At 35.0% G+C, this 19,723-nt stretch overlaps 1 protein-coding gene across 1 annotated transcript in view; it reads right to left on the minus strand.

Moving 5' to 3' along the window:
• Scaper (S-phase cyclin A associated protein in the ER) overlaps positions 1–19,723 on the minus strand; it is a 484,560-nt gene that overhangs the window by 432,732 nt on the left and 32,105 nt on the right. Inside the window, 1 exon segment of the mRNA XM_047539576.1 lies at positions 3,022–3,139. Within this exon segment, the coding sequence (XP_047395532.1) occupies positions 3,022–3,139 (118 nt within the window).

Consider the following 19,723-nt stretch of genomic DNA (forward strand, 5'->3'; position numbering starts at 1 on the left):
CTCAACTAACTTTACAAGCATGCTTGACTCATATTATTCTTACAATACATACATAACATTTAATGAGTAAATCTTTTCAAATTAGTTGAAACATTTTCAAAACCAATTCCTTATTCCTTTTTTCCCTTCTAAAAATGCAGCATATCTATTACTGAAGTTTGTCAATATTTATGAAGTACACTTTTCTTCAATTCTATATCAAATGTAGTAAAAAAAAAAAAAAATCCAGGTATACTCTTCAAGTTCAGAATTTTATAGGTTAAACACAGATGAACAGATGATGAAGTAAATCTACAATCAGGTAAACACAGGTGCAGAAAACTGTGTTAAAAATTAGTCACACCTGTGAAATATTTAACCGATGAGACGGAAGCTAGATTTATTAGACATTGGTTTTGAACATTCTATCTTGGAAAAAAAGTGTTTCTAGATCCATTCATTTTAAAAATTTATATTTTCAACATTTCAATGGAAGTGGAATCTTGTTTTTTCTTTTAGCATCATAGTTTGTAACAAATTTAGTTACTGAATCCATCTTGAATTCACTAACATATAAATGCTAAGATCTGATAAAAATTAATGCATTTTAAACTTTTTTTGAGTTCCATTTTTTTTAACCTCCAGTAGAGGAAATGATATATCACCAATGGATGAGTTATGCATATATTTAATCCCCATAAAATAACAATATAATTGATTTTATTTATAAAATTAACATTTAAATGATTATTTCTAAGATTTTTAGATTTCAGATGTATCATTATGCAAAAAATATTCTTCATGTCAGGTTATTTATACTTTTTGTTTGTTTGTTTTTGGGGTTTTTGGCAGTGCTGGGGATTGAACTCAGGACCTTGTACTTGCAAGGCAAGCACTCTACCAACTGAGCTATCTCCCCAGCCCCTATTTATACTGTTTTAAACTTCTTACTGTGTCTACTACTTAGTGTTTTATCAATATATATTTCATTGATTAACAAATGACTGAAAAAAAAAAAACATATTCTTTCCTAACTCCATTCAGAATTTACGCTGTCAATAGAATCAGTATTGTGCTTATTTATTAACTTTTTCATTTTGAATTCTACTAGCAAGTCTAATAAAATATACTTTAATAACTTGATTAAAATGAACATCATTGACAAAAAAAAAAATAAGAAAAGTATAGTCTCAAAAAAATCAACAGCTTTTCTATATACCAATAATGAATCTACTGAAAAAAAAATCAGGAAAACAAATCCACTCATAACAACCTCAAAAACAAAATAAAATACCTAGGAATGAATGAAAGTCCTCTATATGAAAAATTACAGAACACTGAAGAAATAAATATATGAAGACCCAAGAAAATGGAAAGACCTACCATGTTCACAGTCAGGCAGAATCAATATTGTTTACAGATTCCATGCAATCCCCATCAAAATACCAATAACATTCTTCACAGAACTATAAAAAAAAAGTCTTAAAATTCATACAGAAGAGTCAGGCACGGTGGCACATGACTGGGTGGCACATGACTGTAAACCCAGAGGCTCAGAAGGTTGAGGCAGGAAGATCTTGACTTCGAAAGCAAGCCTCAGTAACTTAGTGAGGCCCTAAGCAACTCAGTGAGACCCTGTTTCTAAATAAAATACAAAAAAGGGCTGGGGATGTGCCTCAGTGGTTAAGTGCCCTTGAGTTCAATCCTCGATACCAAAAAAAAAAATCATACAGAAGAATAAAATACCCAGAATACCAAAGCAAGTCTAAGTTAAAAAAATATTATGCCAGAAGCATCCCAATACCTGACTTAAAATTATACTACAGAGCTATAGAAACAAAAATAGCAGGTTAATGGCATAAAAACAGACACATACATCAATGGAACAGAACAGAAAACAGAGACAAGTTCATACAGATACAGTCATCTCATTTTTCACAAAAGCACCAAAAACATATGCTGGAAGTAAGACAGCACTTTTAACAAATAGTGCTAGAAAAATTGGTTTTCCATATGTAAAAGAATGAAACTAGATTCCTATCTCTTACCCTGCATAAAAGTCAATTCAAAAATGGAGTAAAGACCTAGAAATTAGACCAGAAACTTTGCGATTACTAAAAGAAAACATAAGGTCAACACTCCAACAAATAAGCATAAGCAGTTGGAAAGGCTTGGTAGACATACCAACTACCATCTAAAATCACTGATAATAAGATGGTGTGATAATTTGATACAGGTATACAATAATTAAATTGGGGTAATTAACATTTCCATCTTCTTAAAACACCTATCATTCATTTGTATTGGGATCCTTTAAATTCCTCTCTTCTGGTCTTGTTGGCAGTGGTGGTGGCAGTGTTGGTATTTTATTTTTGTGGAGCTGGGAATTGGACATGGGACTTCACAAATGCTAGGGAAGTACTCTACCATTCAGTTATATTCTGATTTTTTTTTCATAAAACACATAGTAATTTGTTGTAAACTATAAGAATTCAGTAAGAAAAAAATTTAAATTTTTTTAAATATTTTAGTTGTAGATGGACACAATGCCTTTATTTTATTTATTTTTAGGTAGTGCTGAGGATAGAACCCAGGGATTCACACATGATATACAAGTGCTCTACCACTGAGCTACATCCCCAGTCCCTTAAATCTCTTATAACTTTAAAAAAAAAAACTAACCTGCCAGTCATAATAATATAACAAGCCCAATTTCATTGTTATCTGAAAGATCAAAGTTAATGATAACACTTTAATTAAGCCATTTGCATACAAAAGCAATTAAAAATTACTTGACATATACTAATTTTCTCAAGTTCTAACTGTGAACATCCGGTTTTTAATCTACTTGTTATTTGGAACAAAATATATCCTTCTAATTTTTTCTGTTTTGTTTCGGTTTTGGTTTTCTGAGATGGGGTTACTTAGGCTGGCTTTGAATTCCTGGGCTCAAGGGATTCTTCTTCCTTGCCTCGAGAGATGCTAGAACTTGGCTAGCATAGTTTACAACAAAGATGAAACCAATTATTTTTTAATACATACCATCATCATCTTTGTTTTCCAGTGGAACGCTCCAAGCTATTAGGTTTCTTGCTGTACGACCCTCCTCTGCAACTATTCTCCTTACTTTATCGTGACTATTGGAACGCTGGAATGAGGCCTTTGTGTGAAAAAGAGAATATTAGATTTTTAGGTATTACATTACTCAACATATAGACCATACTTGACAACATTATTTCCCACATTTACTCAGAAAGGAAACATTTAAAACTAATTTGGACTTTGGAAGGTGGTTAAACAGAAAAGAAACTCTACTGAATTTTTTTTTTTTTTTTTTTTGGTCTAAAAAGACTAAATTTTACAGTTTAAAAAAAATTATTTCAAGAATAAATACAATCTAAGGTTTGAAAAAGTGTCCTAAGAAGCGTAAGCACTGCTGTGTACCCGTATCAGCACCACAACTTACATACTAACGAGTTTAAGGGAAAGAGACCAAGTTCTACAAACATGCTACAAATTTCCCCTGAAAGTTCTCTGCAGCAATCCCAGTGATTTGAGAGGGTGAAGCAAAAGGATCACATTTGAGGTCAACCTCAGCAACTTAGCAAGTCCCTACCTCAAAGTAAAAAATGAAAAAGACTGGGAGTGTAGTTCTGTAGAAAGAGTGTCCTGAATTCAATACAAATAAATATGTATATGTATGTATATACTTATATATTGGTAAATTTACCTATTGATAAACTTATTTACCAATAGATAAAATATATACATGCATACATACATACACATTACATGAAAATAGCCTGTTTTTATAAGCCAAGTACGTATGGGAAGAAAGGGATCCTAAAGCATCCACATGAGACAGAATTCCATGTGGGCAATCTGCCTTTTTATCAAACAAGTTCACCACTGGGCCCAGCATAAAATTCCAGTACAATTCATGTGTGTTTTCATGCCCTCTTCTAATCCTCGTCAGCCTAATCACATATCATGTCTGGACTCCTTAGGCAACAATACATTTACTAGAAAATTACTATTTGCAAAGCACTTGTGTGGACAGTGAGGAAAACATAAAATATAGATGACCTTTCAATGGAGCATGAGTGAATTTTTTTTTTGAGATTTGCAACAATCTGAAAAAACAAACATAAACCATACATCCTAGAAAAATTGAAAAAATAAAGAAAAGTTAGATATGTCCTGAATGCATAAAATGTATTTAGAAAATAGTGTATCATTTATTATAAATATACAACTATCAGTTACAAGCAGTTAAAATGTATCAAAACTTATGCACACAGACTGTAGTATTCACAGTTGAAAATGTAAACAAATGCAGATACAGGTATGAAATTCAGAACTGTATAAAATTGAATGAGGCAAAAATCCCAGCTCTAACTGACTATAATATTTTACTTATCCGTTCAATTTGAAATATAGTTTCAGAATTGTTAACCTATATCCCTTATGAGAAAAATATTTACTAACTAAATTAGTAACTAGATTATGGCATTTCAGTATAGATCTTGTCCTTAGCTTCTTCCAGTATTCAAAGTACTGGTTTCCAAAATCATCAAATCAATTCTCACTCCCTTCAATATGGTTATATTATTCACTTGTAATATGTTACTACTTGCATTCCATTTTGGGGTCTCCTCACCTAGTGCTTGATTTTAATTGCTTGATTATTTGGGGTGTATGTTAAGAAAAAGCAACGTATTTTTCTCAAAGGAACTTAGTAATGACTAGTATAACTTCAGAGGAAGAATAAAATCTCTAAACTCTAGAGCAAGGGTAAGCAAACTTCTACATACAAAGGGCCACACACATATTTTTTACTTTAGGCTTTACAGGCTGTTGAGTTTAAATACTAAATATCTCAAAGGTCCACGTGTTAGAGAACTGGTCCCCAGAGGGGTACTACCAGGAGGTGGAGGATTATTTAGGAAGTAGGCCTAGTGAAAGGATCTTGGGCTATTGAGGGTGTGCTCCTACAAGGGATTTTGTAACCCCGGCCCATCCAGACACTCTCTCCTTGCTTCCTAGCTAATGAGATGAGCAACACTCTCCCCCATTGCCATCTGGCACACCCACCAAAGGCCCAAAGCTATGAGTATATCCAGTCTTGGAGTGGAACTTCGAAAACGGTGAGTCAAAATAAACTTTTTATCTTTATAAGTTAAATATTTCAGGTATTTTATTATACAGATAGAAAGATGACTAACATGATCCATAAGGTCTCTGTGATATGTACTCAAGTTTTGGGAAGCAGCCAATTTGTTGTGGTTATGTGATGAGAAGCCAATTATGAGATAAACAGACATTACTTTTTTTAAAAAATAAATTCAAATTACAGACAAGTTACAAATTAGCAAAAAGAATATCCAAAATATCCTCATATTTTTTGTGAAAATATAGTTATGATAGCCCTTGCCAGTAAACACATCAATATGTACTTCCTATAAGCAAGGACACTCCTATATAACTGTTCCCAGTTTTTACAACTATCAAAATGGATATTATCAAAATTATTACCTAAAATAAAGCAATTACTTAAATTGCCCAAAGCCATTACTTTGGTAGCATAAAAGGAACTTGACAAAATACACTAGCCCAATTCATCCAGAAGCTCTAAAAACTGCAAGCAGGATAAATACCCAATCAGAGAGAAATTTGAAGATGGCAGAGTGGAGTTAGATGGCAATCGTTCCACAGCATAGAAAGAAGGCAGTGAAGAAATAGCTGATTGGAGAGAACTACAAGTTTATACCTGAATTAGGGACATGTGGAGAACTGCATCAATAAGTGTTTTATTAAGTACAACAGTACATGGCTTTGCTCTGAAGTAATTACAATAAATAGGGTTCAGTGTCCTCTCTCAAAATGGTGCCGATGCACACTGATACACACTGAATGAAAGCATCAATACCTGGATATTCACCCAGCCCAGGGATCGTAAGAGAAAGATACTCACTAAATAGTCTCTTGTATAAAAGAAGAAGCAATAATCATCCCAAGAGATGGGTAGCCATACAAGCAATATGAAAAAGAAAAAAAAAAAAAAAAATCCCAAACAGCCTAGAACACTTTAACATTGACGCCAATGACATCACAGTAGAGAAAATACAGGAGAAAGAATTTAGAAACTTCATACTTAAAATGTTCACCAAGCTTTAAGATGATGAAAGGAATAAACTTAGAAAATACAGGATGTGAAAAATCATCTCAATAAAGAGACAAATTCTGAAAAAGAACCAAATGGAAATCCTGGACATAAAAGACTCAATAAATCAAATTAAAAATTTAGTGGACAGTATTACCAATAGATTAGACCAACTGAAAGTAGAGTTTCGAGGCTCTGAAGACAAAGTCTATAATCTTGAAAATAAGTCAATAATAAAGAATAGAAGTTAAAAGACTATGATCAGAATATTCAAGAAATCTGGGATAACATCAAGAGACTAAATATAAGAATCATTGGGGTAGACAAAGGTTCCAAAATACAAGTAAATGAGTACATAACCTTTTACATAATATTATAAAATTTTACAAACCTTAGGAACAAGATGGAAATCCAAATAAAAGAGGCATATAGAACTCCAAATAGGATGAAAAAAGATCTTCTCCAAGACACATTGTAATGAAGATACCTAATATGCAGAATAAGGATTGAGTTTTAAAAGTGGCAATGAGAAAAACAGCAGGTCACATTTAGAGGTAAACTAATCTGGATTTCAACTGATTTTCCCATTCAAACCCTAAAATCCAGGAGGGCATGGAATAATATGTACCAAGCCCTGAAAGAAAACAGGTGCCAACCAAGATTATAATATCCAGTAAAATTATCCTTCACAATTGTTGATGAAATAAAAACCTTCCATGATAAGCACAACTAAAAGAATTCATCACCACTAAGTCTGTACTATAAAATATACTCAAATATCTCTTCAAGAAGAAATGAAAAAAAGCATAGGGAAGACTGACACTATAGGAATATGCAATTAAAGGGGAATCAAGTAGGAATAAAGCATTAGAAATCAAAATGGCAAGAAATAAAAATAATCTCTCTATAATAATGCAAAAAGTCCAAACTCTTCAATCAAAAGACAGAGATTGGCAGATTGGATTTAAAAAACAAGACCCAACCATATGATGTTTACAAAAGGCTCATCTTATAAAAAAAAATCCACAGATTGAATGTGAAAAGATGGGAAAAGACATACCATGCAAAATGGTAGCTATAAGCAAGCAGGGGTAGCTACTACCATATTAAACAAAGTAACTTCAAGTCAAAGTAATCAAAAGAAAAAAAGGTCACGTCTTAAGGTTAAAGTAATAAACCAACAAGATATAATGACTGTAAATATTTATGCCACAATAGCAGTGCACACAAAATAGACCACAATGCAGTAACACTGAGTAACTTCAACACACCTCTCTCATCAACTGGATACATCATCCAGACATAAACTAAAGATTCTTCAGAACTAAAAAACACTACTAACCAAACAGACTTAACAGACATCGATATAATATTTCATCCACTGACAACTGAATTCACTTCGTTCTTGAGCAGTACATGGAACATTCTCTAAAACATGATATTTTAAGACACAAAGCAAATCTTAGCCAAGCCCTGTGCAGATCTCCAGTGCCAGCCCCAGCACTGCAGCTCCCCATCTACCAACATGTTGGGTCACCTCAGCCACCATTTTGGATTATCCCCAATGCCACCACCGCCATATTTAATTGGGGCAGCTTCCATCCTGGGACACCTGCCAGAAGCTCATTATCAAGGTACCTACAAGTCAGTCACTTTTGCTGCCAACAACTTGAGACGTGGTCACTTATATTCAGGGTTATCAGCCAGGTCCTGAAAGATCATCACCAAGATCCCTGCAGACTTGGTTGCATCTGAGGTATCCCTGATAGGTGAGCTAAGAGCCACCATCTTGCTGCAGAGGGAGGAGAGAGCCTTACAAGGTCAGTGGGTGGGAAAAGGGGTGTGAGTAAATCTTGATCCAGGCTCATCCAGTCAACCAGTTCAGCACCCATCAGGATCCCAGAGATAACTAGTAAGCACTTGTTGGGACCCAACAAGCAGCCTGGTCCACGACTCCACTGAGCACCTGGTCCCGCCAGTTTGGCAATCAAAAGGGTCCTCCTGCTCCTCAATCCCCAGTCTCCCAACCATCCCCTAGCCACCAACCTGCCCAGTGCCTGCAGCTGGCACACAGCTTTTAACACCTGGTCCTGATTTGCCTAATATAGAATAGCTTTCCAAGATAGGCAGGCAGGTCCTGGCACTTGGCACTCAGGACCTCCAGGAAGAGAGGTTCCTGATTGGAAAGTTGAAAGGGCAGGGACAGAGAGATACGATTTAGAGACTAAATTACAAACAGGAATTGTGGAGTCCACAAGTGAGGGGAAAAAGCTAAGACCATGCTCCTGTGTCCCAAAGGAGACTCCTGGGGTGCAATCATCCAGAGGCACTGGCAGTGGCTATACTCTGCCTCCAGGATTCCTGCCTCCAAGTCTAATCCTCCCACCTTAGTTAACTATCATCGGGGTGGAGTTACCAGCAAAGTCCAGACAACTCCACATATCAGAAGAGAAGGGAGGCAGAGAAGATACTGAATTCCAATAGAAACAATTGTTCAATGTTCTTTCAAGAATCTTTTTTTTTCTTTTCCCCATTTTTTTTTTCTTTTTTCATTTCCTGCTCTCACATCCCTAGCATCTTTGCAATCAAGTACCTTTCATGCATCAGTTAATGAAGACTGGGAGGTGTGAATAGTATATTACAGTTTTGTTGTAGATTCTTTTTTAACATTATTATTCTTATTATTTTTTATTTTCATTTTTATTTCATTTTTTTGTTCACTCTATTTTCCTCTTATTTATCTGTTTCCTCAGTCTCTTTATCCCTTTCCTCCTACTAACAACCACCTTCTTTTGATTCCCCTTTTACTCTTGCCATGATCTAGTACCTCTATATTCTCACTTCTTACCTCATTAACATTACATCCTATGTCCCTCTCCCATCCTCCTTGTCCACCATTACAAATTATAGACCTTACTGCAAAACTACTGCTTATGCTGTAAATAATAACTGAACACATCATATATGTTTACTATGACAATACTGTTAACATCTTAATAGGCACTATTTGGTTTAAGGTTGTATACTGGATGCTGTTAATATTGATCTGCCCCTTAAAGATGAGATATTAGAATCCTGGGGACATGATAAATCTATAGGGTGGAAACTATAATACCTCAGATCTGCAGTGTTAGAGGGGAAGATATACAAACAGCATGGGGGAAAAAAAGGGAAGAAAGTGCCCCAAACAAACCAAGATGCTATATTAACAGAATCCATTGAGAGCACGGTAGAAGAAATGTCAGAAAAGGAATTCAGAACATACAGAATTAAAATGATCTGCAAAATAAAGGATGATAAAAGAGAGCAAATGCACATAATATACACTTAAAAGATCAAATGCAGGAAACAAAAGAGTATTTCAGTAAAGAGAGATTGTGGGGGAAAAAAAATCCTCAAAACAAAGGAAAAAATAAACCAAATAAAAAACTCTATAGAAACAATCACCAACAGACTAGATCACTTGGAAGACAGAACTCCAGACAATGAAAACAAAATATTTAATCTAGAAAATAAGTTGACCACACAGATGAGATGGTAAAAAAATCATGAACAGAACCTGCAAGAATTAAGGGATAACATGAAAAGACCAAATTTAAGAATTACTGGGACTGAGGAAGGCACAGAGATACAGACCAAAGGAATGAACAGTCTATTCAATGAAATAATATCAGAAAATTTCCCAAACCTTCAGAATGAATGGAAAATCAAATTTTGTACAGGACACCAAATGTACAACATTACAACCAGATCCAAACCAAGACACATTATAATGAAAATGCCCAACATACAAAATAAAGATAGAATTTAAAAGGCCATGAGAGAAAAGTATCAGATCACAAATACAGGGAAACCAGTACAGTTATCAGCAGATTTCTCAGTTCAGACCCTAAAAGCTAGAAGAGCCTAAAACAATATATACCAAGCAAGAATCTTATACCCAGCAAAACTAACCTTCAGATTTGATGATGATATAAAAACCTTCCATGATAAACAAAAGTTAGAAGAATTTACAAATGCAAAACCTGCACAGCAGAATGTTCTCAGCAAAATATTCCATGAGGAGGAAATGAAAAACAAAATGAAAATCAGCAAAGGGAGGAACTACACTAAAGGAAAAGTCAATCAAAGGAGAAACCAAGTCAAGTTAAAAACCTAAAATAAGCCAAAATGACTGGGAATACAAATCATATCTCAATAATAACCCTGAATGTTAATGACCTAAACTCATCAAACAAAAGACACAGACTGGCAGACTGAATTTTTAAAAAAGACCCATATGATGTCTTCAAGAGACTCACCTCCTAGGAAAAGACATCCACAGACTGAAGGTGAAAGGTTGGGAAAAATCATATCATGCCCATAGACTTGGTGAAAAAGCTGGGGTTTCCATCCTCATACCAGACAAAGTGGACTTCAAGCCAAAGTTAGTCAGAAGGGATAAGGAAGGACATTTCATACTGCTCAAGGGAACCATAAATCAATAAGATATAACAAACGTAAATATTTATGCCCCAAACAATGGAGCATCTATGTACATTAAACAAGCCCTTCTCCATTTCAGGAATCAAACAGACCACAATACAATAATACTGGGTGACTTTAACACACCTCTCTCACCACTGGATAGATCTTCCAAACAAAAACTGAACAAAGAAATAAAAGAATTAAATAATATAATCAATAATTCAGCCTTAACAGACATATATAGAACATTCCATCCATTAATGAGCAAATACATTTTTTTCTCAGCAGCACACAGATCCTTCTCTAAAACAGATCATATGCAACTCTTAGCAAATACAAAAAAAAGAGATACTACCTTGCTTTCTATCAGATCATAACGGAATGAAATCAGAAATCAATGATAAAATAAGAAATAGAAACTACTCCAACACCTGGAGACTAAATAATACACTACTGAATGATGCACAGATAGCAAAAGACATCAAGGAAGGGATAAAAAAAATTCTTAGAGGTAAGAGAACACTGATATAACAGATCAAAATCTCTGGGACACTATGAAAGCAGTACAAAGGAGAAAATTCATTGGATTGAGCACATACAATATAAGAACAAAAAGTCAACAAATGAATGACCTAACATTATATCTCAAAGCCCTAGAAAAAGAACAGGTCAACATCAAAAGTAGAAAACAGGAAATCATTAAATCAGAGCTGAAATCAACAAAATTGAAACAAAATTAACAACTGAGAAAACTGACAGAACAAAAAGTTGGTTCTTTGAAAAAATAAACAAAATTGATAAACCCTAACCACACTATCAAAGGAGAAAACTCAAATTACCAAAATTAGTAATGAAAAAGGAAATATCACAACAGACAATACTGAAATACAAAACATAATTAGAAGCTATTTTGAAAATCTATACTTCAACAAAATAGAAAATCTCAAAGCTTTGAACAAATTTCTAGAGACCTATAATCCATCCAAACTGAATCAGGAAGACATACAAAATTTAAACAGATCAATTTGAAGCAAAGAAATAAAAGACACCATCAAAAGCCTACCAACCAAGAAAAGACTGGAAACAGACAGATTCTCAGTCAAGATTCTATAAGACTTTCAAAGAAGAGCTACTACCAATACTCTTCAAAATATTCCATCCAATAGAAAAGGAGGGAAATCCTTCCAAACTCAATCTATGAAGTTAGTATTACCCTGATACCAGAACCATACAAAGATACATCAAAGTAAAGAAAACTTCAGACCAATATCCCTGATGAACACAGATGCAAAAATTCTTAACAAAATTCTGGCAAACCGCATACAAAAATATATTAAAAAGATAGCTCACCATGATCAAGTGAGGTTCATCCCGGGGAAGCAAAGTTGGTTCAACATCCAGAAATCAATAAATGTAATTCATCACATCAACAGACTTAATGTCAGGAATCATATGATCATTTCAATAGATGTAGAAAAAGCATTTGATAGAATACAGCACCACTGCATGCACAAAACACTAGAAAAAATAGAGATAGTAGGAATGTACCTCAACATTGTAAAGGCTATCAATGCTAAGCCCAAGGTCAACATGATTCTAAATGGAGGAAAATTTAAAGCATTCCCTCTAAAAACTGGAACAAGGCAGGGATGCCCTCTTTCACCACTTCTTTTCAATACAGTCCTTGAAATTCCAGCCAGAGCAATCACACAGACCAAAAAAATTAAAGGGATATGAATAGGAAAAAAAGAACTCCAACTATCACTATTTGCCAACAACATGATTCTATATTTAGAGGATCCAAAAAATTCCACCAGAAAATTTCTAGAACTAATAAATGAATTCAGCCAAGTAGCAGGATATAAAATCAACATAAGTGATGAATTCTCTGAAAGAGAAATTAGGAAAACTACCACATTCACAATAGCCTCAAAGAATAAAATACTTGGGAATCAATCTAACAAAAGAGGTGAAAGATCTCTACAATGAAAACTACAGAACACTGAAGAAAGAAATTGAAGAAGACCATAGAAGATGGAAAGACCTCCCACATTCTTGGATAGGCAGAATTAATATTGTCAAAATGGCCATACTACCAAATGTGTTATACAGATTCAGTGCAATTCCTATTAAAATCCCAATGACGTATTACCTCATAGAAATAGAGAAAGCAATCATGAAATTCATTTGGAAAAATAAGAGATCCAGAATAGCCAAGCAATCCTTAGAATGAAGAGTGAAGCAGTAGGTATCACAATACCAGACCTTAAACCACACTATGGAGCAATAGTAACAAAAACAGCATGGTATTGGCACCAAAAAAGATACATAGATCAATGGTACAGAATGGAAGACACAGAGACAAAACCACATAAATACAGTTATCTCATACTAAACAAAGGTACCAAGAATATACATTGGAGAAAAGACAGTCTCTCAACAAATGGTGCTGGGAAACTGGAAATCCATATGCAGCAAAATGAAATTAAACCCCTCTCTGTTGGGACTAATGACACATTAACTAACTCAGGCTGACTCCTTACTCCCTAGCGAGTGAGCAAAATCAAGGCTCAAAAGCGGTTTCAAAGGTTCATGACGATAAATCGGACCACCGTCAGGGATTGGTTAACAACAGTTCCGCGAACGTGATCAGCTCGTGCTTGCCATATAGTCCAATGGGACTCCTGCCTGCGTGAACCCCCCTGCCTTGCTGACCTTTAAGCTGATTGGTTCCCGCCTAGCCCCCACCCTACATAAAAGTTGTGCGATTTCCTCAATAAACGAGTTCCTGCTGTGATGGGTCTCCCTGATGTGTCTGATTGTCCTCCACCTGGAGGGCTGGGAGCGGGCGATCAGTCGGCCTTACCTATCCTGATCTGACCTTGTTGGGGAGTGTCCCCTTCCCTTGCCGCTGGTCGAGAAGAGCAAGGGGGCTTAAGACCCCGACACCTCTCACCCTGCACAAACTCAACTCGAAATGAATCAAGGACCTAGGAATTAGACCAGAGACCCTGCACCAACCAGAAGAAAAAATAGGCCCAATTCTTCATCATGTTGACTTAGGACCATACTTCCTTAACAAGACTCCCAAAGCACAAGAAATGAATCAGAATGCATTCTGCTGTCATGTATAACTAAATAGAACAATTTTTTAAAAAAGCAAATCTTAGCAAATAATAAAAAAAGATAATTCCTTGCATCCAATCAGATTATAATGGAATGAAATTAGAAATCAATGACAAGATAAAAAACAGAAACCCTCTAACACCTGGCGATTAAATAATACACTTTTGAATGACAAATGGATCACAGAAGAAATCAGGGGAGAAATTTTAAAAATTTAGAAACAAATTAAAATAGAGATAGAGCATATCAAAATCCCTGGAACTGGGCCAGGCATAGTGTTGCACACCTGAGATTCCAATGACAGGAGGCTGAGGCAGAAGGACTTCAAGTTTCTGACCAGCCTCAGCAACTCAGTAAGGCCCTGTCTCAAAATAAAAATAAAGAAGGTGGGGATGTGGCTCAGTGGTTTAAGCACTTCTAGATTCAATCCCCAGTACTGAAAAAACAAAGGAGAGAAGACGCCATTAACAAAATTAGAGATTTTTAAAAGTAGGTATCACCACAGATACTACTAAAATTCAAACAATCATTAGAAACTATTTTGAAAATTTATATCCAATAAACTAGAAAATCTTGAAGATACTGATTGGCAAATTCCTAGAGATACATGACCTACTCAAATTAACCATGAGGACATAGAAAACCTAAACAGACCAATATCAAGTAATGAAATTGGAAAGAAAAGTCCAGGAACAGATGATTCTCTGTCAATTTCTACCAGACTCTTGAAGAACAACTAATGCCAATTCTCCCCAAATTATTACATGAAATAGAAAAGAAGGAAACACTCCTAAAATTCACTGTGAGGCCAATATCACCCTGATACCAAAATCAGACAAAAACACATTAAGGAAAGAAAACTTCAGACCAATATCCTTGATGAACATAGATGCAAAAATTCTTAATAAAATATTGGCAAACCACCTTCAAAAACACATTAAGAAGATAGTGCATCATGATCAAGTAGGTTTTATCCCACAAATACAAGGCTGTTTCAACACATGCAAATTAATAAATGTAACTCACCACACATACAGAGAATCACAAGAATCACAATTTTCTCAATAAAGAAAAATCATTCAACAAAGTTCAGCACCCATTCATGTTCCTCACTAGAGGAAGTGAAGACAGAAGGAACCTACCTTAACACTGCAATGGTTACATATTACAAACCCAAGGCCAACATCATACTCAACACAGAAAAACTGAAAGCATTTCCTCTAAAATAAGGAAGAAGACAAGGACATCCACTCTTACCACTCCTATTCAAACAGTCCTTGAAACTCTAGCCAGAACAATCAAGCAAGAGAAGGAAATTATAGAGATATAAATAGGAAAAGAAGTCATCAAATAATCTCTGCAGATGACATGATCCTATATTTAGAAGACCCAAAAATTCCACCAGAAGATTTTCTGGAGCTGATAAACAAATTTAGTAAAGTAGCAGGATAAAAGATCAGCATACATAAAGCAGTTGCTTTCCTATATACCAATAATGAACCTGCTGAAAAACAAATTAGGAAAAATATCCCATTCACAATAACCTCAAAAAAACAAATACTGAGAAATAAATCTATCCAAGGAGGTGAAAGATATCTACATTGCAAACAAGAGAACACTGAAAAAAGAAATCAAAGACCTTAGAAAGACTGAAAGACCTTCCATGATCTTGGATGGGTAGAATATTATCAAAGTGAACATACTACCAAAAGCATTATACAGATTAAATGTAATTCCCATCAAAATATCAATGATGTCCTTCACAGAACTAGGAAAAAACTGTTATAAAAATAATTTGGAAATTCAGAAAACCAAAGCAATCCTGAGAAAGAACAATGCTGGAGGCTGTCAACACAAAACTGAACCTCAAATTATACTACAGAGCTGTAGTAAAAAGAACTGCATGGTACTGGCACCAAAACAGACATAAAGACCAATGGAATAGAAGACAAAGACAAACATGCATAGATAAAGTTACCTGATACTTGATAAAGGTGCCAAAAACATACACTGAAGCAAAGATTTCCTTTTTAACAAATGGTGCTGAAAAAACTATATCCACATGTCAAAGAATGAAACTATACATCTATTTATCACACTGCATGAAAAGTAAGTTAAAGTGAATCAAAGACCTAGGAATTAAACCAGAAACTCTGCAACTGTTTAAAGAAAATGTAGGCCCAACTCTCCCAACATATTGGCACAGACACTCACTTCCTTAGCAAGACTTTTCCTAAAGTTCAAGAAATAAAACCAAGAATCAGTAAGTGGGGCAGCATCAAATTAAAAAGCTTCGTCAGAGCAAAGGAAAACTATTAAGAGCATGAAGGTTAGAGTCTACAGTATGAGATTAAAACTTTGCCAGCTGCTCCCCAAATAGGGGATTAATATCTAGAATACATAAAGAACTCAAAAATTTAACAGCAAAAAAAAAAAATCAATAAATGGGTAGGAGAATTAAATAGAACTTCCTCAAAAAAAAAATACAAATGGTTAATAAATACATGAAAAAATGTTCAACATCACTACCAATCAGGGAAATGCAAATCAAAACTACAATGAGATCACGCATGGTAGTGCACACTCGTAATCCCTGTGGCTCGGGAGGCTAAGGCAGGAGGATCGTGAGTTCAAAGCCAGCTTCAGTAACTTAGCAAGACCCTGTCTCAAAATTAAAAATTTAAAAAGGGCTGGAGACATAGCTCAGTGATACAATGCTCCTGGGTTCACTCCCTAATATCCCACCCTCAGAAAAAAGGTATACCAGAAAACCTGGGTTTTAATTTTATTCTGATATAAGCAAGTCTGAGAGTTTTAAATCTTAGTATTATGGTTTGGATGTGAGGTGTCCCTCAAAAAGCTCACTTGTGAGACAATGCAGGAAGTTTCAGAGGAGAAATGATTGGGTTGTAAGAGTCTTAACCCAATCAGTCAATTAATCCCTGATGGGATTCATTGAAATGGTAGGGTGTGGCTAGAGGAGATTAGAATCAGGGCGTGGCTTTGGGGTATATATTTTGTATCTGGAGAGTAGAGTTTCTCTACCCCCACTTTCTGCTCCTGCCCCACCCTCCCCTTTCCCCTCCCTCTCGCACGCTCTCTCTCTCCTTCTGATGATGTGAGCTGCTTCCCTCTGCCACACTCTTCCACCATGATGTTCTGCCTCACCTCAAGCCCTGAGGTGTGGAGCCAGCCTTCTATGCACTAAGACCTCTGAAACTGTGAGACCTCAAATAAACCTCTCCTCCTCTATAATAATACTGATCAGATCATTTAGTCACAGCAGCAAAATAGCTGACTACAACACTTAAGTCTTTTTATTGCAAATATATATAAAACAATATATTTAAATATACTTGTGTATGTATACATGTAGAACCAACATGTGGCATACTCTTAATTTACCAGAGGCAATAATAAAAATAATAGCAGACATTTATAGAGGGAAAAAACACCTATCACATCACAGAAAAACTGATGAAAACCTAAAACAAGAGAAAAATCTGAGAGTACACAGAGGATAGGAAAACAACAACTCATTGCCTTTAGAGGAATAGTAATAAGACCAACAGCTTTGCATTGTATAGGAAGTGACAAAAGTAATAACATAGCAAAATCATGTCTAAAAATATCAATGCCTATTCAGTGGAATAGAACAGTCAAAATCCTGACTGAAGGAGGTTCAAAATAAAATAGTAAGCGAGAAAATGGAAATGAAACAGTGAATCTAAAAATCACTTTGAGTTCTATCATAAAGAACAGAGAGGGTTTTTTCCCGACAAAAAGGAGTTTTAAGGACTGGGGTTGTAGCTCAGAAGTAAAGTGAGCGTTAGCCCAGCATATGTAAGGCACTGGGTTGAATCCTCAGCACGACATAAAAATAAATAAATTAAATAGAGGTATTGTGTCCATCTACAACTAAAAAAAAAATTTTAAAGGAGTTTTAAGGCAGGTGATGTAGATTGTATTTTTGTACTGTGAGAGTGATCCAAGAGGGAAAAAAATTGTTGTTAGGAAAGAGGGTGCTAATTCTGTGAGAGACAACAACTGAAATTTAGCACACACATTAATCGACTAACCAATCCAAACTACTAACCAGTTCAAACTATTGGGAAAACAAAAAGTGATCCCCTCTACTTTCATACTCTTTGATGAGATAGGCTAACCCACACTCTCCTCTCCAAATCTTATAATTTTTACATCTTTAACATAAACATCAGTACCAACAATTCCTTCATTCCTCTAACCTTGCCCTGGTTACCCACACAGTATCTACTTAGCTAATTAAGCTTTCAACGGAACTCATTCCTGACTGTGGTCCCAGTTTCATACTGTTCCCTGTATATTTGCAAAATTATCCAACCATCTCATCTCTACTTACTCCCATATTTTCTAATCAAGATACCACCATAAAATCTCCTTCATTAGCTTAAACACACCTTCCAGTGAGTACTAGTTCTAACTTACATTGCTACCTATTGTTTAGGTTACCTAAGCACTGTTTTAACCAAAAGCATCACTACTTATTCCAGGCCAAATGAACTACTTTAAATAGATGTACTACTTTCAGCCCTATTTCAGATAACTCCCTTATACAAACAGAAAATCTTATAGATACATACCAGGTCATAAAATTCACTGTTTCAGACATCAGATTCTAGTTCAAGAGTTTTCATTAATTAATATGTTTCCAAGAACTAAAATGGATGACCACAAGATACCAATGTTGCAGTAATTCTAGACCAGAAATTTCAAATCTAGTATTCTTTTCTTCTATGAACATTTCCATTCTACCATAAATTTTGCCAAGTTAGTTCTTTTGTACTTAGTACACACAGGCACACATTCACAGAAAAAGTCACCACTTCATAGGCAAAAACATTACTATTCATCTTACTACATTTGAAACAGATGCTTTCTATAATAAATGCTAAATGATTCCTTTCAGTAAAAACTCAAAAGTCTAATTAATCATTTTTACTAATTTGATTCCTGTAAAATGTCAATAGTAACTTAAACATATAGTTTTAAGTATTTTATTCTAAGTGTCAGGGTTTGAAACTCAATAAATGAGTTTGAGACACTTCATAACCTTATAGTTGCCTATTTCAAATGGTATTTTACATTGGTTCCTTTCTTATAGGACACTTCAACAAAATGTGTAAATTTTCATACAAAGTCATAGTGTGCCACCTAGTGCTACACGACAATTTTACAGTCTTGTTCAAATACTACATGTTTCAATTCAAAGCAGTAAACATCAGTGTTAAGAATTTTTATGTTCAAATCTTACAGTATCATCATATCTTGCAGTATATCAAGAAAGCAAGTATTCAAAATGTTTACCAGTCTCTTTTTCTGAGACTTGCTCCCAGGCTGGGAAAAGAAACTTCCCAGTTTCTTAGTTAAAAATAAAACAAAATAATTTCTATTTTAACAACTCTTCTCATAACCTTAAAATGGTGACAAACTTTGTTTACTAAATTTTTATATTCATGCCTCCATAAAACTTTACATACTTCCTTCAAAATCCATCCATACTCAAGTTTACCCACAAAATGAAATTCCCAGACCTTTCCAAATAATTCAGTAAAGAATCTCTTAAATTCTCACTACCAAAGTCCTTCCTATTTTTGAGTAACATGAAGACAAGATTATGAGTCAGAGGACACCAGGAGTACATGAAAATTCTAAGAATGGCAGTGCTTGCACAGATTTTTTACAAACCATGAGAAACCATGCAACGGATGCACTTTCCCTACCATTACGGAATAATGAGCTAGAATCCTGGTTAATAATTATTACTATGTCAGTTCTTACTGACAATTTCATGCCTTTTTAAAGGTAAAACCACAGATGAACTGAGGCAGTCTAGACAATTACAAGAAGAAAAAAATTAACTTCCATCTTGTATGAACTATTTGCTTTTTTTTGGGGGGGGGGTCTCCATGCTAACAGATTAGCCTACATCCTAAATAATACAGTGAG

Source organism: Sciurus carolinensis, chromosome 2 (genome assembly GCF_902686445.1).
Source record: "Sciurus carolinensis chromosome 2, mSciCar1.2, whole genome shotgun sequence".
Lineage (NCBI taxonomy): Eukaryota > Metazoa > Chordata > Mammalia > Rodentia > Sciuridae > Sciurus > Sciurus carolinensis.